At 37.3% G+C, this 16,178-nt stretch overlaps 4 protein-coding genes and 1 non-coding gene across 6 annotated transcripts; 3 read left to right on the top strand and 2 right to left on the bottom strand.

The window, feature by feature from the left end:
• Positions 1–424: 424 nt before the first annotated feature.
• LOC132202292 (phosphoglycerate kinase) lies at positions 425–2,914 on the bottom strand. Its single transcript, XM_059629123.1, has 7 exons — positions 2,651–2,914; positions 1,971–2,174; positions 1,573–1,917; positions 1,372–1,510; positions 973–1,229; positions 718–917; positions 425–664 (listed from the first exon to the last, which is right to left on the bottom strand). Exons 1-7 carry the CDS (start codon positions 2,710–2,712, stop codon positions 621–623), a joined length of 1,251 nt encoding a protein of 416 aa, XP_059485106.1. The 5' UTR covers positions 2,713–2,914; the 3' UTR covers positions 425–620.
• Positions 2,915–2,963: 49 nt separating this feature from the next.
• Positions 2,964–5,127, top strand: LOC132202293 (acetyl-CoA acetyltransferase, mitochondrial). Its single transcript, XM_059629124.1, has 6 exons — positions 2,964–3,123; positions 3,490–3,777; positions 3,850–4,210; positions 4,275–4,360; positions 4,424–4,612; positions 4,742–5,127. The coding sequence occupies exons 1-6, from the start codon at positions 3,091–3,093 to the stop codon at positions 5,018–5,020; spliced, it is 1,236 nt and encodes a 411-aa protein (XP_059485107.1). The 5' UTR covers positions 2,964–3,090; the 3' UTR covers positions 5,021–5,127.
• Positions 5,128–5,176: 49 nt separating this feature from the next.
• LOC132202287 (nose resistant to fluoxetine protein 6-like) lies at positions 5,177–9,765 on the top strand. 2 transcript variants are annotated; one of them, XM_059629112.1, is made up of 13 exons: positions 5,177–5,351; positions 6,772–6,924; positions 6,992–7,098; positions 7,162–7,293; positions 7,348–7,556; positions 7,610–8,032; positions 8,086–8,254; positions 8,612–8,805; positions 8,860–8,989; positions 9,041–9,142; positions 9,209–9,296; positions 9,352–9,494; positions 9,606–9,765. In XM_059629112.1, the coding sequence occupies exons 1-13, from the start codon at positions 5,324–5,326 to the stop codon at positions 9,729–9,731; spliced, it is 2,004 nt and encodes a 667-aa protein (XP_059485095.1). In that variant the 5' UTR covers positions 5,177–5,323; the 3' UTR covers positions 9,732–9,765. The 2 variants fall into 2 exon arrangements, with proteins under 2 accessions (XP_059485095.1, XP_059485096.1); XM_059629113.1 differs by lacking the exon at positions 6,772–6,924.
• Positions 9,765–16,029, bottom strand: LOC132202286 (nose resistant to fluoxetine protein 6-like). The gene is made up of 14 exons (XM_059629111.1): positions 15,764–16,029; positions 14,415–14,477; positions 14,037–14,225; positions 12,307–12,557; positions 12,049–12,257; positions 11,895–11,995; positions 11,640–11,833; positions 11,423–11,583; positions 11,192–11,360; positions 10,942–11,135; positions 10,543–10,865; positions 10,345–10,487; positions 10,185–10,287; positions 9,765–10,123 (listed from the first exon to the last, which is right to left on the bottom strand). Exons 2-14 carry the CDS (start codon positions 14,458–14,460, stop codon positions 10,023–10,025), a joined length of 2,184 nt encoding a protein of 727 aa, XP_059485094.1. The 5' UTR covers positions 14,461–14,477; positions 15,764–16,029; the 3' UTR covers positions 9,765–10,022.
• On the top strand, positions 13,584–13,656 carry Trnar-ucg (transfer RNA arginine (anticodon UCG)). The gene has a single exon. It is a non-coding gene; the product is annotated as a tRNA-Arg (tRNA).
• Positions 16,030–16,178: the final 149 nt, after the last annotated feature.

The following is a 16,178-nucleotide window of genomic DNA, read 5'->3' as shown; positions in this document are numbered from 1 at the left end:
TCCCGTAAACTCCAATGTACAGCATATGGCGCACACTCCATTACAATAACAGCATAATGTTTTTAGACGTGTAAATACAACATTAAGTATTTTTATTACTTTAAATTAAACACAATTAAAAAAGGAAGTAAAAATTTAATAATTTTCATACTTTAAATCTTCAAAATTATTGTAATAAGGGATGATTAATAAAATATGTAATATAAATATGAATGATGTTCTTCAAAAATCCACAAAAGATTCAGAAAGATCCATTATAATATAACATTATGTATATAGGTATTTCATATTAAAATGTTGTTTGAACCTGTTATTTATCGTTTACGACCAATTTGCAACAGTAAATTATAAATAAGTGCAGCCAATAGTTATAACGATATATTTCAAGAGCTATGTTTGTATAGAAAAATAAATCAAGGCAAGATTATAATATTACAAGGATATCTCCACTAAATTTATTAGCTTACTTTTAACTTTTTAAGTGCAGCTGAAAATGAAAATCACAAAAGCAACCTTATAAATGTTTGTAAAACATTTACAAACAAAGACTTTTCTTGCTTCTCAATAATATCGCTTTCCCATTTCTCTTTTTAATCAATTTAATTGATTCCGAAAGCCATCTACGCGGCATCAGAGAGAGCAGCAACACCAGGCAGAACTTTTCCTGTAGAAAATTTAATTTATTATTGAATAATATAAAAGATGCTTGAGACAAACCTTCCAGCAACTCCAAGCTGGCGCCACCTCCAGTGCTGACGTGGCTAACTTTGTCCTCAGTGCCCCACTTGGCGCAGCAGGTGGCAGTGTCTCCCCCACCAATGATGGTGATGGCACCTCTGGCAGTGGCGGCGACAACCTCGTCCATCAGGGACTTGGTGCCGCCGGCAAAGTTCGGGAACTCGAACACTCCAACAGGTCTTAAAAATCAATGGAATGTCAGAAAAATACTATTTTGTTTGTATAAAAAAATACCCGTTCCAAACGATGACCTTTGCCCTGGCGATGGGCTCCTTGAACTGCTCCCTGGTTTTGGGTCCAACGTCCAGACCCTGCCAGTCATCAGGAATGCCATCCTCAAGAGTTGCAGTGCCTGTCTGGGCATTTTCAGCAAACTTGTCAGCAGTGATGAAGTCGACGGGGAGGTGCAGCTGGACTTTGTTTGTCTCGGCCTTCTCGACGAGTTTCCGGATAATTTTAGCTCCTTCCTCATCATAGAGAGACTTTCCAATCTGAGAATGATGAACATAAATAATTTAATACAAAATCAATTCAATATATTTAATATTAATAGTTTAAAATGATTTAAAATAATTTTTTTTAGCTTTTTATAAAAATTTATTTCATTACAAAAAAATGTATACATGTATTTACCTTCATTCCCTTCATCTCCTTGAGGAAAGTGTAGGCCATGCCACCTCCAATGATCATTTCATTGACTTTATCCAAAAGGTTCTCAATCAGCTGGATCTTGTCAGCAACCTTGGCTCCTCCGAGAATGGCAAGGAATGGCCTGGGGGAGAATAATTTTATGAATGAAAAGATTGGATCACAAAAAAAAAAAATTTCAATTACTTCTCAGGGTTGTCAAGGGCCTTGGCAAAATAGTTGAGTTCCTTCTTGAGCAGGAAACCAGAGGCTCGCTGGTCAAAGCCCTCTCCGACCATCGAGGAATGGCCTCTGTGGGCAGTGCCGAAAGCGTCGTTGACGTACAGGTCGCCCAACTGCCTCAGCTCCTCTCGGAACTTCTTGACCGCCTCAGGGTCAGCCTTGTGCTTGCCTCCGTTCTCGTCCACCCACTTGCCCTCCTCCTCACCGTGGAAGCGCAAATTCTCCAACAGAATGACGGAGCCATCAGCAGGAGCGGCACAAGCCTTTTGCACCTCGGGTCCAACGCAGTCACTCAAAAATTGGACTTCCCTGAAAAAAAAATATTTCAGATAAAAAAAATCGACTCAAATCTTGTGTTCAACTTGTTCAGCAGCTTCTTCAGCTCTTCGGCCACTGGGGCAAGAGTGAACTTCTCGATGCGGCGGCCATCGGGACGTCCCAGGTGGGACATGAGCACCACAGACTTGGCACCCTTCTCAAGGGCGTATCGCACCGACTCCAGGGCAGCGACAATGCGCTGATTGTTGGTGATTTTGCCATCTTTCAAGGGCACGTTGAAGTCAACTCTGCAAAAAATTTTGCAAAATAAAGCTTTTATAATTAAGTGAGAGAAATGTGCGCATGATTACGCAGATAAAAAATAGCAAGAAGTGGGAAAAGTCGTAATAGGCAGATGTACAGAGGTCATGTCAAAAGGACAGAAGAGAAAAATAAAGTTTTTTATGCCTCGTGAAATACATTTATAAAAAAAGGAAATTAAAAAAATTAAAAATCAACATAATATGTAAATAACAACATCCAAATCCAAAATCCTTTTAAAGAAAATTTGCATTTTGAAATTTCCAAATCAAATTAAAATTATAGATCGTTTTCAAATATACATGTACGTAATTTGCTGTGACCGGCAATTGAATAAAAATAATTTTGTCATGAATTCCCTGAATTCATGTTGGAATTTCTAACAAATAATGCATGAATTGTGGATTAATTCATACGTGATTTTCATAAGAACAATTAAATCTGACAAAAATTGGTTGCAAACCTCATAAGCACCCTCTTTCCGGCAATTTGCACCGCGTCAATGCTGAGTTTGTTGAGAGCCATTTTTCCAAATTCCTAAATTGTCGTCTGCTTGCTTCGAATGTTCGAAAGCCGATTGAACTCTCACGACGAATTGACGAAGAACAGCAAGCAGAGAACACAAAAGCACCGTCTAGTCGTTCACTCTCCTTCCTCACAAGTTCTGACCTGCCGCTGAAGAGTCCAAGGTCCTTTGAATGTCAGCGAGAGAAGAAAAGAAAACACGAAAATCGAACCTCTCGCGCTCGCCTCAACCAACCACGCCCCTTTTTTCACAAGGGGACTCGCGAAAAGATCGCAGTTGTCCTCCGAGTTTTTAATTTTAATTTAGCGGAGGCCGGCCCGAGAGGGAAGGGGTTTGCAACTTAACACTAAATTTTCTTTCGTGTGGAAACGAGAACCATGGCGGCTTGTCGATACAGTCACTTGAAACAGGTTTGCCTTATTTTTTTCGTCCAGATTGAAATTCACTTTGATCCACCAGTCAAGCGATTCGTAAAATTTTGAAGTTTTCCCCTTTTTAAAGTTAAAAAATATAAACAAACATTGAACCATCATCCCTGAAAATGAGCACACCATGAGTGGAGCCCGTGGAGTTCAAAACTTTTAAAACTTGTTGCTTTAATTTTAAAGAGTGATTTTTTCAATCCATACGTAAATTAAGAAAACAAAAAATATGTTCATATAATTGATCAATAAAATTTGTTCACAATACCTTTAAAGATTTCAATTACATACAATACTTTTTTCCCAATGCCGATTTAAGTGAAAAATGATTTATGTAATTATCTTTTTCTTCAGGTGCTTCGGAGGTACAGCACGGCACCAACTCTAAACGAGGTGCTCATCATCTCGGCGGCCAGAACTCCGATGGGTTCCTTCAACAGCTCCCTGTCCAAGTTGTCTGCAACTCGATTGGGCGCAGCTGCCATCGAGGCGGCAGTTGAGAGAGGCGGTGTGCCCAAAGAGGCTGTCCAGGAGGTGTACATGGGCAGCGTTTGCCAGGCTGGACTGGGACAGGCCCCTGCCCGGCAGGCAGCCCTCTTTGCTGGCTTGCTCAAGAGTGTCCCTTGCACCACCGTCAACAAAGTAAATCAATTTTTTAAGCAAAATCGTTAATTATTTTAAAATTTGTTATTAAAACTATCTTTTTTATGACAGGTGTGTGCCTCTGGCATGAAGGCCATTCAGTTGGCTTCTCAAAACCTGATGTGTGGCCATCAGGAGGTGATGGTCGCCGGCGGCATGGAGTCCATGTCCAACGTGCCCTTCTACATGCGTCGTGGTGAGACCAGTTACGGAGGCATCAACCTGCAGGACGGCATTGTTGCTGACGGACTCACCGACGTCTACAACAAAATCCACATGGGCAGCTGTGCGGAAAACACGGCCAAGAAGTTGGGCATCTCCCGACAGCAGCAAGACGAGTTCGCCATCAGCAGCTACAAGAAAAGCGCAGCAGCCTACGAAAATGGACACATCAAGGATGAACTGGTGGCCGTCAAGGTTCCCCAAGGCAGAGGTTGAATGATATAAAATTTATTAAAAAATTAATGGATTGAATTTTAATTTTTTGTTCATTTCAGGAAAACCTGATTTAGAAGTTTCCACTGACGAGGAATACAAGAAAGTCAATTTTGAAAAATTCCCTAAGCTCTCAACTGTTTTCCAAGTATGAAATTTGATGACTAACCTAAATGTTTTGTTTATATTCTTTTTTATCAAAATTTTTTAGAAAGAAAATGGCACTGTAACTGCTGGCAATGCCTCAACCCTAAATGACGGAGCAGCTGCCGTTGTTTTATCCACCAAGGCTGCTGCCCAAAAGTACAACTTGAAACCAATTGCGAAGGTTGTTGGTTTCTATGATGCTGCGACTGAGCCCATTGACTTCCCCATTGCTCCAGCTTTCGCCATTCCCAATGTGAGTACAGCCCATTTTATTTATTTAATTTCATTTTGAAATGGCCAAATTAAAATCGCTTTTTTTACTTTAAATTGAAAAATCCGCTCAATACGCTGCCGAAGTAAATTTGTAAATCACAATTTGCAGCTTCTCGCCAACGCCGGCATCAAAATTGAGGATGTTGCTTTGTGGGAAATCAACGAAGCCTTCAGCGTTGTCGTTCTTGCCAATATCAAAATGCTGGGCATTGACCCCGCCAAGGTCAATGTCCACGGCGGTGCCGTCAGTCTGGGACACCCTATCGGCATGTCCGGCGCCCGACTCGTCGTGCACCTCGCTCATGCTCTCAAACCTGGCGAGTACGGCGTCGGCTCCATCTGCAACGGCGGTGGTGGCGCTTCTTCCATCCTCATCCAACGCCTCTGAACTGCCACACACAGCAAATCTATATTTTTGATAAAATGAAAAGTTTATGATGTATAGCCCTGTTACATGATATTATTAAAAACAAAATGAGTTGCTCATACTGAAAAGCTTCGGAAATTTATTTTGACTGCCGCTTATTATATTCCTCAGAGGGAGACAATTTTTTAAAGCAGAGGAAATGCACAATGCAAATCTGCCCTTGAATTTAAATTTAGCGTGAGAAAAAATATTTTGCATGCATTTGAAGGTGAAAAAGAAGTGCTGCATTCTGCAAATGAGAACGGTAGTGAAAGGTTGTGCAAGATGAAGGGAGTAATTTTATTGTTAATAGGTAAATATACAGTATTATTTAAGGGTGAACAATTTATTATATTTTTTAAAGCTTTTTTCTGGATTTTTACCAAGTTTTTCATTGTTTTGTCATATTTTTTTTAGTCACATTTGAAATTAATTTTATAATTAAAATTCAATAGAAAACATTTTGGTATTTATACAACTATTCTTTTATACCAGGTTTTTCTGGCACAGTTTCAGTATAATCACGTAAAAACCTCTTTAAAAACTTTGTTATTGCGCACATCATCTTGGTAGCTTGGAAATCGGAAAAGGTCCCAGTGGCATGTTCATGGAATCCATGGCATAGAGAAATCATGCATTAGTACAATTGTATAAGTTCCAATTTTTTTCTAGGATCAGTTTCTTTGCGAATTATGTGTCCTATGTTTACCAGCTTAATCTTTCCCTTAATTATTATTCTATAAGCACTAGAAGATAATACTTGAAAGATATATTTTTTTTAAGTGCCATGCATATGAGGTAAAACTTAATTTTAAATCCCTGAAAATTTTGTAAACCGCATAATTTAAAATTCACAAATATAAGTTAGGCAAATCAATGAACAGATAAAATTTAAAATATTTAAAGAAAATTAAAAATTATCTCTTGAGTATGATAGATAATGCAGTGCGTATCAAAAATTTAATCCCAAAATGTAAAACCCACATTATTTTCGACACTTTTTAAGTTTTTGGCTCACAAAATTTCAAATTTTGTCAATCAATTTTAATGTTGAATTTCATTAAGGAAATGTAAATACATAATACTTATTACTTGTTTGCTATTTAACGAACCCCTTGCACTTCTTTGGAAGCTCATTTGTATGAATATAATTGTAATAGACATGGCTTTTTAGTTTATTTTATATAAATAAAATTAATTAAAAAAATAATAATAAAAAAGTAACAAAAGAAGCAACAAGTTTAAAAAACAAAAATATTTAATAATTAAACAATAGATTTAATGTTAAACAAAATTATTTAACAAATATAGCATAAAACAAACAATTTTTTTTAAAACAAAACTACAATTAAAATAAAATATTATAGATTAAAATATATTTTATTTGTTAATTATAATAATAAAAAGACCATTCTCCTTTGTCCCTCTAACCAGGTTCAGCGTTTTTGAATTTAAATTTAAATACATAAAATAGATAATGTTTTGTGATAGATTTTTCAAGAGTTTGCTTGATTTAAGGAAAGCTGAATGTGTGTTTAAAAAAAAATATTAGACAATATTTTTGAAGGGTACCTATACATTTAGGGCAATATTTTTGAAATCAGAGTGAAACAGTTTGTTATAAATAATTATTGATCGCCTGCAAATTTTTAGTGTGACCTTTTCCGATTTCCACGTTTCCAAGACGAAATTTTTAAATTCATTTTCATTGTTTTTTTTTTGCACAATATTAGGTGCCATATATTTTGTACCCTCCGCTGGCCACACATTTGGCGAAAAATTAAGGGCAGAGAGCCTCGAATACCTTGGAACTAATCCAGAATGCAGGCAAAACATGCAATATTTCCACAAATCTATAAAAAATCTGGAGCCTTGGGCATTAAGGAGTGAGCTTTTTTTGTTAAATTTTATTATTTTCTAAGGTTTCATTTTGATTAATTTTGACTCATATAGTGTTGGATGCTAATGCAAAGATTCCGTCTGGAATTTTAGAGGGCAATGTTGATCTACTGGGAGATTACGAGCAATGTCTAAGCGTCGTTTCACATTCTGAAAAGAAGGTTTTAAATTTCTAAATGAAACAGTAGAAAAGTAAAACAAAATAATTTGAATCTATATTTTAGGAAACTAAAATCAGGGGCAAATACTGTCTTCCCGAAATTGAGTTTAGCGTAAATGAAAACAGCAGCCAAATATTTCCTCAATTATTGAAACTCGCACAAGTCAACAGACTTGTGACAGGAAATTTGACTGACGTAATTAAATTATTTTTTTATATTTAATTTTTTCACATGAATTTGATGAATTAGCCAACGTTTTATAACGTTGCAAACAACGTATTTCTTGTGGGAATGTGTTTGCCAGACGCTTGCAATGAAGTCGATGCTGTAGACATGTTGAAAGAAAAGGTCGCTGGACTCATCGCAGACACCCCCTTTGATGCTGACATTATCATCAGGGATGGTTTTTGCCGGACAAATGACACAATCGAATTTTCAACTGAAGCTATTTTCGCAATGTAAGAATGTGTCTATTAATTATTGTGCAGATTTTTATATTTTTCTATTCAAGTTTTTTGCTCGTATTTCCTCTAATTTTGAGCTTAATTTGCTGGCTGAGAGAAGCGCGATGGAAACCGCAGGAAAACAATTCCTTCCTGTTAGCCTTGTCTTTGGGGCGCAACTGGAAGCTGCTTTGGTCGCGTCCGACCGAATCAGACCAACTGGGCTGCGTCAACGGAATCAGAGCCGTTTTTATCTTTTTGCTTTTCTTTCTTCACAAAACTGCCGGATTCACGTCGATTCCCGCTACCAATAAATTGGAATTGTTCGCCGTGATGAACCAGAAGTGGACGCTCGTGGTAAAAATGTTTTGGAACTACGTGGACGGCTTCATTTTCCTGAGCGCCGTCACCACGGCCTATTATGCAGCTCGCGTTCTCCAAAACGGAAAGCAGCTCAACATCCTTGAAATGTACATCAAGCGATACATAAGGTGGAAAATTATTTAAAATTATTAGAGCGTCTCCTAATTAATCATGCGTGTAGATTCGCCGTTCTGTTGGTGGTGATCGCCTTTTCTTACACGCACTTGGCGCCGTACATTTGCAGTGGGCCCCTTTGGATGCGCTACTTGGAATTTACCGTCAACAATTGTCGCGGAAAAATTTGGACCTTGGCCACTTTTACGTCCAGTTTTAATGGTTTTCCAAACAACGTAAAAAAAACTAATTGTGTTTTTGAGATACACAAATTTTGATCAAAGTTGGTATGCAACTTGCACTGCACACTTTTGGTCTATTAATTTTTGCCAATTTGTTCTTAAGCTAATTTACATTGAAAACTATTAAAATATAGAAAAACAAATAGCTTCTATTGTGCTCATATTTCGCCTAACTTACACTTTTCAATGTAGATAAGATTTATATTGAAAAAAATGGAAGATACAAAATTGGGCAAAAATTAATTGACATTTTGAGGAAAACAGGAATAATAGAAATTGCATACAAACTTTCTTTGGAATTGGGATGTCTCATCTTAAACAAATAACTTGAAAATTAAAAAAAAAAATCAGTGTTACGACACGTCAAACCATCTGACGACCGACTTGCTGCTTTACACGTTGGCACCTTTTATCGTGATCGGCCTTTGGCAATACCCGTCCAGAACCATCAATTTTATTTACATGTTGTGCACCTTGGTTTCTTATTACAAGTACCATGTAATCCAGATGTACGACGTGCCAACCATTGCTCATAATAATATGGAGTGAGCTTTCGACGAAATTTACGCTTAAAAATTTGATTTATTTTTAATTTCTAGTCGAAAAACAACAATCAAGGTTGCAAATCACCTGCTGTTCCCCGCAATAATGCGCCTCCCTACTTACTTAATTGGACTTTGCTGTGGTTGCTACCTACAAAAAATAAACTGCAAAATTCAACTTAATAAAGTATTAAAAAGTTAATTTAATCTCATTTTAATATGATATTTTTTTTATCAGAAATTGTTGTGGTTGGGAAACGTTCTTGCCGTCCTGATGGCCATTTATTGTGTTGCTTGGCATTCAGAAACCTCTGAAGAAGGATATATCCACCATTACGAAGTGAGCGTACTTATTTATAAATAATAAAAAAATTAGTTATTTATTTCTTATTTCTCTCCGAATTAGAAAACTCTTGTATATGGACTGATTCAGCCATTCTTGTGGGCTTTTGTTCTGAGTTGGCTCGTTTTTATTTGCTCTACCGGCCATGCAGGTAAATTTAGTCTCAAAGTTTTGTGTTTGGCAAAAAATAAAGCATCTAATTTTAGAGAGCCTAAATAAATTCCTAAGTAATTACTGGTTTGTGATGTGCACCAGACTCGGTCTAGGTTTCAACTTGGTCCAAATACCAGTCCTACTTTATTGGATCGCTTCCGTCCGCTCCGCCAACACCTTCTCTATTTTCCAACTGGTGAGTCTGGAATGAGCGCCTGCACATTCTCCTAGTAGACAACCGGCGTGACATCAGAGCTCAACTGGCGGCCTAACTTATTCAATTGATATTTTTTCATTTAATTTTCAGTTCAACTTGCACGAGTTCCTGGCATGCGTCGTTCTTGGAACTTACTTCACAGTAATATATTTGGTCCCGATTCTTGAAATGTGGAACGCGTTCGCAAAACGAAATGACAAGACCAAATTAACGTAAATTGGAACTGTATTGAAATAAAATTGCATCTCCTCCTTATACCTTAACTTGTGTTTTATATAATTTAATTTTCATTCGTTTAACTTAAAAATAGTGAAGTAAATAGATAATTCAGTCAGAGAAGGAAAGTTTCTTTCCCACGCACAATACAAGTTTTTAAAATCCTTCTTAAAGCAATCAGAAAAGATTGAAAAATATCCCAGTTCAACACCACTGAATGTCATTTGTAAAAAAATATACATATCTTGTGGCAAGATTTTTTCTATAGTAGTACTGGCAATCTTGTCCACCTTATTCTTCAACAGCTTCAACTAGGCATTCGGTTGAGCTGCTCACTTCCTTTGTAAGATCGCCAACAGGTTTGATGTACTTTGAATAATTAGGAGGCTTGTCTACAATTATAGAAAAATTATGCAATGAAAGCTTGAATTAAAAAAAAAAAATACAACTTACATCCCCCACTTATCAACGTTGACACGTCTTGCAGTGGTAAAAGCAGAATCAATGTGCTAAGCAACGAAATAATTCCGACCAAAGCAATGTCGTTCAAATCAAACTGAAAATTTGATATACAAAAATAAAAAAATCTTTTTCGCAATGATTTCAAACTCACAATTCTGTGGACGCCAAATCTGGTGGCGTCAACTGCATTTCCAACATTTACTGCCACCACGTATAATTGTGTGAGGTAGATAGCGTATGAGAGGCGCGAATAGACAAGAAAGCCTCGCCACGTCAAGAATCGACGGAGCCAACCTATAAATACGTCAATTATAATTTTTGTTATAACAAATTGATGACAAAATCTAACATGGTGCTTGTTTAGTGGCACAGCAGTAAACAAGCCAGCAGAGGGCGAATCCCCACATGAGGGGCTGGAAAGTGGCGAAAACCGCGGCCTCCGACACTTGGTAAATGTATCCTTTTCTCGCCGTGTGGGACACTCCAAACATCGCATATGTGGCGCAGCCGATGGCGATGGCAGTTCCTGCTGCCATTTGCACCCTGCTCAGCACCCTTTTGCACTCGGTTATCTGCAGAATGTAGCCGAGACTTAGGCCCATCAAGTATGGGGTCAGGCGATGCAGGGCGTTGACGTAAATTGCGTTTGCCGACCTGACCGTCGTCTCTGTACTAGAAATTTTATAATTTTTAATTGGAATTATTATTTTTAAATAAAATTCTAACATATATTTGTACAAAAACTTACGACATTCCATAAAATAAGAACGATCCAAGATCGTTTTTCATCACCGTGGAATATTTCATCGCGCCGAGTGCAACAACAACAGCAAGAAGAGCAGCCGGTGCTTTCTTGGGATATTTCCAAATCCCCATCATAATAAATGGAGCCATTATGTACATATGCATATCCGTAACCAGTTGATGTGCAGGAGGGTAGCACTAGAGGAAAAATTTTATTTCTGCGTCGATGTATATTTACAGAGCTATTCTTTTACCATTTTGTTCAGCCCGTCAAACACGCTCGTATAAGTTAATACTGGCAGCAGTCCCCGTTTGCAATTGTCTATGTAAGGACCAACAATTCTAATCAAATTTGGGCCAGAGATTTGGTGCTGCATCAAATTCTGAAGCATTAAACTCCACACGAAAACCATCGGTGTGAATCTAAAGAGCGGAGCCAAAATTTGAAATTATTCTTACTCAAACTACGTTATTTATTTACGTACTTGAGGTATCTCTGGAAGTACATTTTTGGTATATTCAATCTTTGTCCAGCTTTCAGCTTTTTAAATGCGTAAAATGAAGTTAAAAGTCCACTCATGATGACGAACGCGTCCACCCAGTTCCAAAAAGCGCGGAAAATCATGGTCCAGTCACCCTCCAAGAGCTTTAAATTTAATAATTAATCGAGTTATAAATTAATTTTAATACCAACTAACGTACATTTGCCACGTCTGTGCGATTTGAAAAGGGATGGAAGAGAATAAAAACCACTTTGTGGATTATGTAAATCATGAGGGATGCAATAAATCGCATGCCGTGCAGACAACTCAGCTCGTCTTCGGGCACGTCAGTGTCCACTAAAGAGCGCCAGTTTCGCCGAAATGAAAATGCCAGCAGCAGTCGATTGAAAGTGCCTATTGAAAAAGAATGAGCTAATTAGCTTAAATTCCAAATTTTACTTAAAGCTGCAGACACCTTTCGTGGCCGTGGGCAGCAAAGAACCATCTTCAGCAGTGTGCGCCTTCTCGTGGTGCGTTCCAATCAAAGCGAACAGCAGAAGAGACGCCACAAACAAACTAAAATAATTAATTTTGTAATTTTTTTAATTAATTTTAAAATAATTAATTACACTGTGATTGCCGTCCAGATGTCCATTGAATTAGCATCCCCATTTCGGCACGAATTTTCACCAATTTTGACTTTGAAATCAATACCGGAGGTAATATTGATCGGTCTCAAAAACTCCAAAATGCTCTTTTCCAAATCTTGGTGGCCGCAACTGTCCGGGATGCAGAAGCCGAGTTGCACCGGACTGAACGTCGGCAGGTGGAGATCGTTCTAAAAATTTATTTTTAGTTTCATTTCGGAGAAGAAATTTGTGTTTAACATTTTGGTGCTCGTTGCTCATGGCACTGTGCGACTTCATAAGGTCGATGATCGAGTGCAGTTCGCGCCACTTTTTTGGTAAACCGACTGGTTCGAGGTAAATGGAAACGGCGCAATACCGGCCACGAACGCGGGGTCCTCCACCCATTTGCTCTGGAGACCGCAGGACAGACACGCACTGGTCAAAATCGCCCAAGTGCACCAAATTTCCGTTCAGCAGGCTCGAGCCAATCTTGCTGTTAGAGTCGTACACTGTAAAAGTGCGGATCTATATTAGAAATTATTGTAACATAATAAACGATTTCTTTTATTGATTCAGTTTACAATAATTTGCTGTATAATTTAAAAATGTCAGAGTATATGTTTTGTAAACAACAGATTTATTAAACATGCATCTAGAAGCACATAACGTTAAAATTTTAAATGATAAAAGGTACCAGTGAAAAATTAATGTTATTTAAATAATCAATAGTCAAAAATTCACAGGCATACAACAGGAACAGGATTTTTTTTAAATCTCAATTCAATATTTTAGAATAATTAGTAAAGTGATAAAAAGCTTTCACATTAGCATTTTTCCTTATTATTATTATTATTATTATTATTATCAACTCCCCGCGCATTGCGCCAAAATCTCTCCCCTTCTACCGTCCCCCTGCTGGATTATAATACAGTATGTGCTACGCATGTCTGCGAACTTTGTTTGCTACTCATGTTTTCAGCAATGAGTTTGGACCGGGTCAGTTTTCATTTGGCATCGCGTCAGATCGACATACACAAAACAGCCGCTGATCCACCTATATAGTAGATGAATCGATTCCCCCTTTTTTTTAGTAAAAGGTAAGAAAAAATCTAATTTTTTTAATATATTTTTATATTTACAGGATGAATGGCCAAATTTTTTATAATTATTTACAAAGGGTTACGAATTACAAAGCTATATAATATATATAATTTTTTAATTATCGTTATTTTGAATGCCGCCATGCATTAAGCAAGAAAAATAAAGTCATTTTAAACCTTGAGTATGTTATGTAATTTACCATTTAAAGTACATCAATTAATTTAATACATTAAAAAACTGATACTTTCTAATTTTTGGACGTGCATGAATTTTAACATTTTGTTCGAACGAATTACAAAATTATATAATCAGCACAGCAAGCTCCCTTATAAACTTTCAAACTCTCCGCGCGCTGCCCCCACCACTGTTCTCGCGCATTCGTGCAACACTGCTTTCCCGAATATATACAGTTGGTGTTCTCTGCGCTCAATGTAGACCGTGTGGCCTAATGGATAAGGCGTCGGACTTCGGATCCGAAGATTGCAGGTTCGAGTCCTGTCACGGTCGATCCTCTTTTTATATTTCTTATATCGGAAGATACACTTTGAATATTCATTAATTTTAGTTCAAAACATGTAGAATTTTAACTAAATGTTGAGTTAATTAGAAAACATTGACTTTTCTGTCTTATTTTCACCTTTGTTATGTTAAAAGTTATTTATGAAAACAATAAATTTGTTTAAATATTTAAATAAATGTCATTTATTTATTTTTCATTTCATTTATAAAATTATTTGAGCTAATTATCGCAAGTAAAAAGCTCTGCTCTGTGCTATTTCACAAGCTATTAAAAAAGTATAATTAGAATATCTATTTATTGATTTCCATTTTATTTGCGACATCTTCTTGAAATTTAATAATTTTACTAAAAACCATTTTTTACTTACTTTTGAGTGCCCACATTTTCATTTCTTGAAGCTCCTCGTGGAAGAGGCGGCTGTGAAGGCGACACTCGTCATTATCGCTCTTAAGGGGCGGCAGCGGCGGCACAAGCTGTAAAAGGGCGGCCAGAGCAGCATTGTCTGCCTCCGGAGGGCGGTTGCAGCTGTCCGTGAGGTTGAACTGGGCCGCGTGGCCTACGCGAAAAACAAGAACGTGACATTGACGAGAGTCGTTCGGGCTCATTTTTCGTTCCGAAGAATGACTTTAATTAGTGATTGCTTAATTTTCAAGAGAGAGGAATTGTGCAAAAAAATTTAATCGCAATGCGTTGAGCCCAGACAAAATAATTTAATATTCAACAAATCAACAAATTTTTTACTCACCAAAGGCTAGCAGGCAGAAAACCAAGGCCGTTGCCCTCAACAACATTTTTATTGTATGCTTCACTGCAATTCAAAAAATCCAACATAACAATATAATTTATTTACAAACAAAATCAAAATTCAAAAGCTCCTGTTGAAATTGACATTTTTCATCGTACTGCGCCAGAAATTGTATACATTGAAAAGGCATTTAAATAAATAAGCTCAATCGGCAGAAGTCTTTCCATACAGTGATAAGACACACTATTAATAATTGTGGTCTATTTATAAATTAATCGGTAAATGCGGCCTATCAATGCCATAATAAACATTAATCAAGGCAGGGGGAGTAAAGGAATTTGAATGTCAAATTAAATAACTCTCATTAATTCTGTCGATATGACCGGTATATAATTATTACTCTGGCGCTAGCGGTTAATTGGCGCATTTTGCCAGTTTAAACTGGTAAATTCATTTTCTTGTTTCAGTTTCCTTGTTTCAAAATGTTTCAAAATATTACCAAACAAAATCTGCAGATTTATATAGGGCGGAAGACTTAATTTGGATCCGCCCATAATGTTTCTTAATAATTAAAATAAGTCTATTTTTGAAAATATAAAGCAAATTTGTCATTCATCTATAACTTTTTTAAAATGTGTTTTTATTTGCTCCGCGGCATGAATTAATGCGCCTTGAAAATTGGTGGCGATTATTTCATATTCCATAGAAATTAAGTGTGGAAGGAAATCATGATTCACGCAAAACAATGGTCCCAGTCGTTTGCAAATTCAAGTATCTGCTTTTATTAAGAAACATAATTCATGCTGCAATAATACGCTCATAATTACCATTCGCGATTTCACGCTCTGCTTCTTCATGAAAAATTGGAGATAAAAGTGAAGGAAAAAGAAGGACTGGAAATCATTGAAGGCAACTAAAAGAACCTTATAATTAGATTTGCCCTCTTCACATGTTACTAGTATTATCTGCGTACTGCGTTGACTTGCGAGTACTTGGAATAAATTATAATCCATGGTATATATATATGTGAAGGTTGTTGCTCGCATGCTACCTAGCAATAAAATTAATCGCCTATTTTCAATATAATCAGCTCTCTCGAATGAAGCTCCGACTAAAATGCAAAGCGGCGAGCGTTGCAATAACCGGTTTCAGCCCGTAACACTACCAAATGACATAATTCATTCATTCTTTTCGTTCTGCTTTAAAAACTGATCGAACCAAAAAAAATCGAAAAGAAGCTGAAATAAATTCCTTGTTTAAATGTTTACCGGAAAATGTTGAATCAAAATTGTTATTAAAATGAGTGAAAATTGTATAAAAATAAATTTAGTTTATTTTTTCAAACTGACCTTTTTGTGGAATTCCTTATTGCAAAAGTGATCCAAATGAGTGTTTTGTGGGTTAGCACACGGAAAAATAAATAACTTTGAGCGACGCCACAGGCCTAGCAGCTCTCGCAGGCCATGCCAGTGCAGAGTGAGGCTGTCGGTGCAGCAAGGAAATGCCGAACAAAGCCCCTCCACAAGGCGCCGCGCCGCGTCCCAAGACTGGACAAAAAGCTAAACTTGACAAAGAAAGAGCCTCACGCGCCAAACCACCTTTAGCCGCGGATCGACCGGCGGCAATGCAAATCGCAGTTTCGCGACAAAACGGTCCAATTCGGACAGAGGCCCCCTCCTGCTGGACCTTGACTCTCTGCAATGATACACTACTTGCATCACTTCGCCATTCCACCAGTCCAGGTTTCACTTTCGTTCGCCGGCG

This window comes from Neocloeon triangulifer, unplaced genomic scaffold (assembly GCF_031216515.1).
Source record: "Neocloeon triangulifer isolate White Clay Creek 2 clone unplaced genomic scaffold, ASM3121651v1 ptg000015l, whole genome shotgun sequence".
In the NCBI taxonomy this organism is placed as follows: Eukaryota; Metazoa; Arthropoda; class Insecta; order Ephemeroptera; family Baetidae; genus Neocloeon; species Neocloeon triangulifer.
The sequence above is the reverse complement of the archived record's forward strand: the minus strand, read 5'-3'. Positions and strand labels throughout refer to the sequence as shown.